Source organism: Euphorbia lathyris, chromosome 7 (genome assembly GCF_963576675.1).
Source record: "Euphorbia lathyris chromosome 7, ddEupLath1.1, whole genome shotgun sequence".
Taxonomy (NCBI): domain Eukaryota; kingdom Viridiplantae; phylum Streptophyta; class Magnoliopsida; order Malpighiales; family Euphorbiaceae; genus Euphorbia; species Euphorbia lathyris.
In genome coordinates this window covers 19,254,384-19,264,549 of record NC_088916.1, presented here as the reverse complement: position 1 = coordinate 19,264,549, position 10,166 = coordinate 19,254,384, and the positions used below count along the sequence as shown (strand labels likewise).

The 10,166-nt window shown below is 33.5% G+C and overlaps 1 protein-coding gene across 2 annotated transcripts; it reads left to right on the top strand.

Annotated features, from left to right (window-relative positions):
* Positions 1 to 5,857: 5,857 nt before the first annotated feature.
* LOC136201239 (uncharacterized) lies at positions 5,858 to 9,434 on the top strand. Of its 2 annotated transcripts, none has more exons than XM_065991861.1 (3): positions 5,858 to 6,223; positions 8,688 to 9,013; positions 9,090 to 9,434. In XM_065991861.1, exons 1-3 carry the CDS (start codon positions 6,083 to 6,085, stop codon positions 9,226 to 9,228), a joined length of 606 nt encoding a protein of 201 aa, XP_065847933.1. In that variant the 5' UTR covers positions 5,858 to 6,082; the 3' UTR covers positions 9,229 to 9,434. The 2 variants fall into 2 exon arrangements, with proteins under 2 accessions (XP_065847933.1, XP_065847934.1); XM_065991862.1 differs by having other exon boundaries at positions 5,867 to 6,223; positions 8,691 to 9,013.
* The last annotated feature ends 732 nt before the right edge of the window (positions 9,435 to 10,166 follow it).

The following is a 10,166-nucleotide window of genomic DNA, read 5'->3' as shown; positions in this document are numbered from 1 at the left end:
ATTTTAATTCGCACATTTCACAATATGCGAAGTTTGTGAATTGGTAAAAAAACGTGTTTTTAAGCATTTTTAACTTCGCAGATTCACATATCGTGACATCTGTGAATTGGTATATAACAAAAAAGCACAACAATAAGGGATTCCAATCATTAAAATCATAACATTATCAAAATTTACAACAAGATTTCCACAATAAACTTCTAACTTATCATTTCAAAGTGAACGTGACGAATCTGGATGGAAATTTCTCCATGTATTGGAAGTCCAGACCTTTTGGGATGAGAAATGGAAGTTCAGACCTTTTGGGATGGATGTCTCTCATGGTGCACACCACTGCCATGACAAACTCCTAACTAATCATTTTAAAGTGAACGTGACGAATCTGGATGAGAATTCCTCCCTGTATCAAAAGGAAAGACATCCCCTTTGCAGCCCAATACGCCGCCTTCATGCGCTATGTTATGTATTCAACCACCTTCAGAAAATTTAATCGTGTTAGGCAGAAAAAAAGAAGATTTGGCTTAGGGAAATGAGGATTCGCGAAGTATTCGAATATAAATGTGCAAGAAAGAGGATGATTTACTTCGCAAAATGATTATTTCGCGAAATCTGCGAGGGAAAAATCATGAACTTTGCCGTTGCAGACTTCGTGAAATCATCGTTTCGCGAAGTAAAATCATCATCTTTCAGGCTCTTTCTCTTAGCAAACATTCGCGAAAACGAAAACGCTAAATGAATTTCTGGAAAAAAATGCAGAGAAAACAATAGATACTTTCGATAATAACCATATGATAAACTGGGGAAAATGATGAAAATAACGTAGAATAATGATTGCTTTGAACCGCACAAGAAGAAAGAAACCAAGAAACGAGCAGAAACATGAACATGAAGAACCATGGCGTCGTTCTCTAGCAATAGAAAGATAAAGAATCAAGAGAGGAAGAAGAGAAAGACATGACGATGAAGAAAAATGGTGCAGATTTCACGAAATATAAAGGAAGAAAGGAAGATCAAAGGTCTGGAAAGAGGAAAGGTTAAGGAAGCGTAAAGAAACCATTCGCGTAAGGGGGAAGAGGAAAAATTGGGGGTATTATGGGAAAGTCACACAAAAACAGTCTAGATATGTAGTAGGTTGAGTAAATGAGTTAAATATATAAATGAGTCTCCCATTTGACCCAATTTTATAATTTTTACTATCCAGTTCTATAATTTTAGAATAGCAGAAGAATAAACAAAAAAATTCATAAAACTTTTGATACTTTCGATGCATTAGACCACTGATATTTTAATTTGACATATTGAAACCTTGATCAATTATAATGTAAAATATATAAATGGTGTCTTCTAAATACCTCTATTGATTCTGCCCCGTTGCTTGAGTTTAATGACACATAATTTCCATCTTCCATGAATTCTAAGTTCTGTCTATCACACCTCTGTCCTAATAACGGTTAAAGTCAAATTCGTTTCGACTAGGTGGATTTGGAAACAGTAGGGACTGAAATTGGAAAGAGAAAGAAATTGGAAAGATACCAAAAAATTGATCGAAAGAAACGACAATGATCCGAATCGGAAGATTGAAATTTTGATTGAAAGAGCAACGTCAACAATGATCTGAAGAAGAAAATTTGATAAGTGATAAAAGTTAGAAATATTAAAGTATCAGCAACGTAAAGGAAGCAGGAGTACTATTTAACAAATTCCATTTAACGGTAACAAAAGCAAAATTGTGTATTCAATGGAAACTTGAAAAAATTGGTAATCAAAATCCTATGAATACAGATGACGGTTTAAAGAATAAAAACTAAGTGGGACATGGTTTTTGTGATATAGATAGCAGGAATTTTCACGAGAAAAATTGACAAAAAGAGAGAGAAAGAGAGTTCTAATTTATTGGGTAAAGCTTTATTAAATGGTTTGTTAAACGGGAAACACGAATAATTATAAATTCAAAATTTTAGTAGTTAGCTAGAGTTAAGGAGATTTTAAAATGTTAAATAATTAATAGATACAATTACAAATGTCAAAAATTAATAGAGGGACAGATAAAGGGACATATAGGTTGGGACCGTAATTTTTTTTTTCCGTTTTTGTTGAGATGATATAGAGAAATTTCAGGAGAAAATTTTGATAAAAGAGAGGAGAGTTCTAATTTATTGATTAAAGCTTTATTAAATGGTTTGTTAAACACGAAACACACATAATTATAAATTCAAAATTTTAGTAGTTAACTAGAGTTAAGGAGATTTTAAAATGTCAAATAGTTAATTAATAAAAATTAATAGAGGAACAGATAAGGGGACATATAGGCTAGGACAATAATTTCTTTTCCCTCAAATGGACGTTTGGCGGTTTGGCATAACAAAGTAGTCCTATTAAGAGTATCCCTAGTGGTTAGTGTTGGTCCCGTGTATCTTAATATGATTAGTTCCAGGGGGAGGGGGTTAGGAACTAATATAACTTTTTTCGCTTAATAATGCTGACTTAATTAAATGTTTGATAATTTAACTCAGTTTTAGGTCAGCAAGACTGAGTGAAGTGTGAGACAGCTTTAATCAGGCACTGGCTAGAGCTGTTTCAATTGTGAGTTGGGAAATAACACTTTAGGTCAGCTTCCAACTCAGCACTCTGATTACTTAGCATCGGCTTATACAAATTATATACTGAGTAATTTAAGCAAGCAACACATACATATATATCAAGAGAAAGGGTTAGAGATTACTCAGCAGTCTTATCCTGGTTCGGCCTCACCGTCTACGTCCAGTCCCCAAAATCCCTCCGGGCTTTTTCAATCCACTACTGAGCTCTTTAAAGGTAGAGCACAAACCGTTTACAAAGCAATTGAGTATGCAAGAGTACCGTCCTCTATTCGTCTACTCAATCCTACTGAGCGCTATAACCGAACACTCAGATGTTCTCTACCGCTGAGTACTAAAACCGAGTACTCAGCTTCACTCTCTCAACCTTTACAATTGATACAAGATTGTTCTCACCGAACGAAGAACACTTTAGATGAATACATATTCATTCTAGACTTTTACACAGTGATTGGAAATTGGGTGTAAGAGCTTGCTTTCTTTTCAGACAGCTTCTATTTTGGATTTTCGCTACTGTGAAGATTTGCTTTTCTGTCTGTATTTGCTTGTATGTGTCGTTTTGATCCAAGTGATGAACTTGTCCTTTTATAGTGAATTCTGAAGCTTCAAATCATTTGAATTCCGACATATTTGTTGGGAGTAACGGTCTTCAATCATCATTCATTGGTCAGCTTCCAGAATCGCAGGCCAATCCTGTCGTCTAATCTTAGCAGGCGTCAGGCTTGCCAGTTTTGTCTTCTTGCGCCAGGTTTGTCTTCTAGCGCCAGATGCTAGATGATCCATGCGTCTCGAAAAGTTCTCTAGTCGGATTTCCGAGACTTCTGAATTGGTGCAGACCTGTGTCGGGCTTTGTCTTTTAATCAATGGATCATTGGCGCTGTCCTGACGAATACTCAGCTTGAGTGTTCGGCTTTGCCTTGGAGATTTCTTTTGTCGGGACTGAGTTACGTTCTACTCAGCTTCTTTGGTCGGTTTCGCCTTCAAGCGTTTATTTTGTAGAAGACTTTTCTTTTTATAATGCTGAGTTTGTATTTCACTCAGCTTCTGTGGCTTATGCTGACTTCGTTCTGTCTTACTTTTAGTTCCTGTTCTCATTAGTTAATATACTCAACATTGAATAAACACATTAGTAAAATTAAATCAAAGTACTTAAATTTAATTGGCTTAATTATGGGATTAACTTAAATAATTTTGTCAAATCAAAATCATGTGAAAATGTGTTTCAACAGTTAGAGGTAGGGGTGCAAACGAGTCTTGGTAGTTTGCAGACTATTCGAGCTCGACTCGGTGAAAGCTCGATCAAAGCTCGACTCGGCTCGAGTTCGTGATCGGCTTGAGCATTAACGAGCTGAGTCCGAACTGACTCAGATTCGGCTCGAAAGCTCGCGCGCAGACTCGATTATTTTTAATTACTATATATATTTCATTATATATATATATATATATATATATATATATATATATATATCATTGGTTATTATTAGTTTTCATCACAATTCACAACTCAAATAAGATTTAACCCATAAAAACATGATACAAAAAAAGCTTAGATATTTGAGTTTTTAGCTAGACAGTTAGGTTTTGCTAAAGAATAAAATACATTACAAGCTTTAATATATATATCATTGTTTGAAATTTTTTCTGAGCTTGTATTTTCCGATCACAAGTACCATATAGTGTTCTGAAATCTCGACAATAAAATGATTGTTTTTTTATAAACATTTTAAACTCATATGGATTATGTTATAATGTTTTTCTGTTTTTTACATTACTTATTTTATCCATGTATGATAAATTTAGTTAAAACTCGTTAGAAGCTCGATAAAAGCTCGGCTCGTTCAAAGCTCGTCAAAACTCGATTCGAGATGACTTGGCTCAAGATATTAACGAGGCAATACCGAGCCTACCTAGGATTTAGCTCGGTTCGGTTACACCCCTAGTTGAAGGGTTGCAAACCCTCCGATCATTCCACATCACCAATATCTTACATAATATTAATTGAATAAAATATTGTTAATATTTAGGGTAAATTTCAAAAAAAATCCTTGTGGTTTCACTTTTTTGCCAAAAAAGGACTGTGGTTTTTTTCGTTTCAAATAAAGGACTGTGGTTTATTCCGTTACACTATTTACGGATTTGGTGAAGATGCCGTTAATTTGCTGACGTGGTTGAAGGGCAATTATGAGTTTTTAAAAAAATTAGGGTAAATTTAAAAAAAAATCATGTGGTTTCACTTTTTTTTTTTACAGAAAAAGGACTATGATTTTTTTTCTTTTCAAATACAGGACTGTGATTTATTCTTTACACTATTTACGGATTTGGTGAAGATGTCGTTTATTTGCTAACGTGGCTGAAGAGTAAATATGGATTTTTTTAAAAATTGATCAATAAATTTTTTATAACTATTTTGGGTCTACAATATTTACCGATGAATTATTTATAACTATTTTGTGGCTACAATATTGACTATAAAATCTCACATGAGCGCAATCTCACATTGTTGTTCAAGGCCTTTTATAGTCAATTTTTTTAAAAAAACCCATATTTGCCCTTTAGCCACGTCAGCAAATAAACGACATCTTCACCAAATCCGTAAATAGTGTAATGGAATAAATCACAGTCCTGTATTTGAAAAGAAAAAAAAACCACAGTCATTTTTCTGCAAAAAAGTGAAACCACATGTTTTTTTTTAATTTATCCTATTTTTTTTTAAAACCCATAATTACCCTTCAGCCACGTCAGCAAATTAACGACATCTTCACCAAATCCGTAAATGGTGTAACGGAATAAACCACAGTCCTGTATTTGAAACGAAAAAAACCACAGTCCTTTTTTGGAAAAAAAGTGAAACCACATGAGTTTTTTTTGAAATTTACCCTAATATTTATAATTTAAAGAATTTATTTAATTGGAATTAAAAAAGTTAAAAAAAACGTAATATTAATTTTTTATTATCAATTTTATATAATTAATAAAAGTGCAAAAAAATATTTAAAAACAAAAAATGCATTAAAGAAATTAAAGAAACATACATTTGAATTAAAATAAATGTATTTATATCCATTAAGAAGGATTTTTCATTATCTTTTACAAAAGAATTATTCCAATCGAAGTAATACTCTCACAAAATAAACCAGTTTTTATATTTTACAAAAGACAAAGGAAAAATTCACTTTTCAGAAGGGTATCCACATTAAGTTTGTAGTTTCATTAATGTAGACGCGCCAAAAGAGAGAGTTAACCCCGTGGATGTCTCTCAATCTCTCAATTCCAATTGCAACCTCGCGTGTCATCTCTCTCCCTATCATGCGTTGCTATCTGCTCCAACTCTCAAAACTTCCAAACAACTCGCCGTATCTGGCGACCTTCTTCAACTAGGAGACTCCCAACTTAGTTGCTCTACCTAACCAGTATAGAACCGAATCAAAATATTGGAATCCCATCGTGCAAAGCAAACCATTTTCCTCTCGAGATACATACCGGAAATGGCTTTCAAATACTTGGTTTCTAGGGTTTCTGCTTCAATTCGGCCAGTAGGATATCGGAGAGCAATACTAGGAGCGATCTCCCCTGTTCTTAATGCTTCTGCTAAATCCTATGCCATAGGAGTCGGCCCACCGGGAGAGGTTAGTTGTCCATTCCTAATGATTTGGCTGTGCTGTTTGATAGTTTAATTTGTTAATTGCTTTTGATTTGTTGGTTAATTATGTATCATCATCATCTTTCCCATTAGTTCTGTGTTAGGGTTTGTCCGCTCACTACCTAGGTGGAAGGACCCCTTTTTTTTGAAATTTGAGACCGGCTTGTAGTTAGAGAGTGGAGGGATAAAAGATAGCACAGGGGGGTCGTTACCCAATTAGTGATAGGTAGAGAGAGGCTAATTCGCAAGAGAGCGTAAGGGATTGTGTTAGTCTAGGTATAAAGTTGTTTTAATTACTTTTAATTCTTAGGAAGCATAAAACCCTTAAATACCTCACAGTCTCTTCCTAGCGATCAAAATTCTGCTTGGATGGAGGTTTTTAAAGGTTAAATAATAACCATGCTTCAGAAGTAAGGTTATTAGGAGCAAAATTACTAACCCATGCTTGGGAAGTATGGTTGTTAGGAGGGAAATTATTTAACAATGCTTGGAAACAAGTAGAGAAGGCGTTCGTACTCAAATATTGGAAAATAATAAACACAGTTCACTATAATAATGGGACAATGTTTAAAAATTATAATAAGGAAAAAAAAAATAAATACAAAATGTTTTTGTTCACCATGATGCCTAAACGGTTAGGAGTCAAGAACAAATGTCGAGAGGAACTAATCAAAGAAAATCGAAGTGGATTCTCGATTTCTAACACTTAGACAGTGCATCGAAGACTTCAGTTTTGATGTATATATAGCAAACAAATGTGATTTCTAGCTTCCTAGTAGAATCCCGGGTGTCCTTATGGAATTAATCTAGTATCTATGACGACAAGGAATGACCTACATCTTGTTAGGCAGTGTGAAGATGAAGATGAGGAGATTGAAATTGATGTTAAAATTCACAGGGTGAAAGATGATGCTGATGCATATAAAGATAATAATGATACAAATGCAGATGTTGAAAGAATTTCAATGCGTATCAATATTAAGTATGGGGATAAGTATCAGAATGTTATGCGGTTTGGAGTCCATTCTTTTGCTGATCACCCTGATAACTTATCTTTCTATATTCTTCATACAAACAAACAAGTTTATAAATGCTTTGTTTTCTCATTTTCATTTTGGTAGTGATGAGACTAGAGAACCTAGTGGACATTTGGAACCTTTCCAAGGATATTTTGAAGATAGTGAATTAAGTCCTAAAGGGTTGAGTTTTTTTGTTTGATTACATTCCGAAACTAGAAGATGCGTTTCGTTACACCGATATTGGTTTGAAAGTGCATTTTGAATCTTGATATCGACGGTTGACGCAAACTGTGGTGGTTTGGAGCATAATTCTAAGCAATTCTAGATTAATGTTGCTTAAAAATGGTTTGTGAGTTGGTATATGTTGAGTTACTCTTTTTTGGGTAAGATAAGCAACCTATGTCTGCAGTAGCTTTAAGTGTACACAATTCACGACACGACAATAATGAGACAGTGTTTAAAAATTATAATAAGGAAAAGGAATAAAAACAAATAGAAAATGCTTACGGTTTAGGGTGGGGTCTAGGGGCTTAAGCGGTTAAAAATCGCCTAGGAGTAAAAAAAAACGTCAAGAGAGACTAATTAAAGAAAATCAAGGCGGATTCTCGGTTTCGAACGGCCAGACAGCCTTGGCTTTGAATAGTGCATCAAAGACTTCAGTTTTGATGTATATAGGGGTGTAAACGAGCCTTGAGAGTTCGCAAACTATTCGAGCTCGGCTCGATAGGGCTCGACTCGAGTTCGAGATCGGCTCGAGCACTAACGAGCCGAGTCCGAGCTTCCTTAGGTTGAGCTCGAAAGCTCGCGAGCATGCTCGATTGTTTTTAATTACTATATATATATATTTCATTATATATATATATATATATATACTATTTTTTTCATTAGTTATTATTAGTTTTCGTCACAATTCACAGCTCAAATAAGATTTAATCCATGAAAAAATGACACAATTCATATATAAAATTTGAGTCTTTACCGAGACAATTACATTTTGATAAGGAACAAAATACATTACAAACTTTAATATATATTTCATTGTTTGAAATTTTTCTTCGAGTTTTTTTTTTTTCCGAATAGAAGTATCGTATACTATTTCGGAATCTCGACAATAACATGATTGTTTTCTTTATAAATATTTTAAACTCATATGCAGAATGTTATAAAGTTTTTTTTTTTTTTGTTTTCTACGCTACTTATTCTAAGCATGTATGATGAATTAGCTTAAACCTCGTTAGAAGCTTGATAAAAGCTTGAAGCTCTGTCAGATTCGGTAAAAATTCGGCTCGGTCAAAGCTCGGCTCGACTCGAGATATTAACGAGTCAATACCGAACCTACATAGGGTTTGGCTCGTTTACACCCCTAGATGTATATATAACAAACAAATGGGATTTGTAGTTTCCTATAAAAATTGTTTATAAACGTTTTAGCAGGACGGATGTTTTCGACAAGATCGATTTCCTCGTACAATCCCGGGGTGTCCTTATGAAATTAATCTACATCCTATGGTGTCAAGGAATGAGCTACTTCTTATTAGACATGCTGAAGATGAGCAGATTGAAATTGATGTTGAAGTTCACAGGGTGAATGATGCTTCTGAATTACATGCAAGTAATGATACAACTGCAGATGTTAAAAGAATTTCAATGCGTATCAATATTAAGTATGGGGATGAGTATCAGAATTGTATGCGGTTTGGAGTCCATGCTTTTGCTGATAACCCTGATAAGATTTTTATAACTTATCTTTCTATAAGGTATTCTTCATACAATTTACAAACAAACAAGTTTTATAAATGCTTTGTTTTCTCATTTTCATTCTCATTTTGGCAGTGACGGGACTAGAAAACCTAGGGGACATTTGGAGCCTTTTGAAGGATATTTTGAAGATAGAGGTATATGCCCTAAAGGGTTGAGTTATTTGTTTGATTACGTTCCGAAACTACAAGATGGGTTTCCGAAAACAAAATGAGTTTTAGAGTTTAGAGTTTAGAGTTTGGGGTTTGGAGTCAAGTTTTAACCAATTCTAGATTAATGTTGTTTAAAAATGGTTTGAGTTTCTATATGTTGAGTTGCTCGTTTTTTGGTATGTGGTAGACCCAGAATATTAAGCAATTCTTCAATGTAATGGAAACTGGATATCATTCAAGTTAGATGAATATGTTTATTCTCTTTGCATGCTATTGTCCTAATACAAACATATTTTTCTTCCTTTGGGCATATATTTAGAAATATAATAAAAAAATTCACATTAATGAACTAAGCATCAGATCTATTTCTCCTGTATGATCAGGATAAAAATCTCGAAATCCAACTAAAATCAACTGTATATATCCTGTGAAATTGACAAATAAACAATGTTGAGCAATTTGATATAATTAATTGAAGAAAAATAATAATAAAAAATGACTAAAATTGGGTGGACGTGATTGCAATTGGGTAAAAAGTGACTGAAATGGGTCGGAAAAAGAATTAATGTGAATGAGAGAAAAAAGATAGATGTTAAAAAAATAAAGCAAAAATGGCCAAGAAATGAATCTGATTAATAATATACATTTACACATGTTTAAATTCAGTTTCACACCAATTTAACTCGTGAAATCAGATGAAATTGACTTGAATCAGTTAAAATTGGCAATTTGTTGTATTGTCATTAGCACTTCCAAGTATAATTCAAACTAGGACGTAACCATTAATAACGGATTAAAAAAGATAAAATAAAAAAAGTCTATTAAAGAGTTTATAAGCATGTTAATATTTAAAAGTTCCATACACAATTTTATTAAAATTAAATATATTAAGTCTAGGAAAAAATTAACAATATTTATTCAATACATTTCCTTTGGCTTAAAGCATTTTTTTTAGCCTCTGATCTATCCAAAAGTTATGCATTTGGTCCATGACCTATTA

Excerpts from the sequence above, each read along its gene's own strand:
- LOC136201239 (XM_065991861.1), top strand. The coding sequence starts at position 6,083 with ATGGCTTTCAAATACTTGGTTTCTAGGGTTTCTGCTTCAATTCGGCCA. Across the intron at positions 6,224-8,687 it reads GAGTCGGCCCACCGGGAGAG|CAGGACGGATGTTTTCGACA; the intron begins GTTAGTTGTCCA and ends TAAACGTTTTAG. Across the intron at positions 9,014-9,089 it reads ATAACTTATCTTTCTATAAG|TGACGGGACTAGAAAACCTA; the intron begins GTATTCTTCATA and ends TCATTTTGGCAG.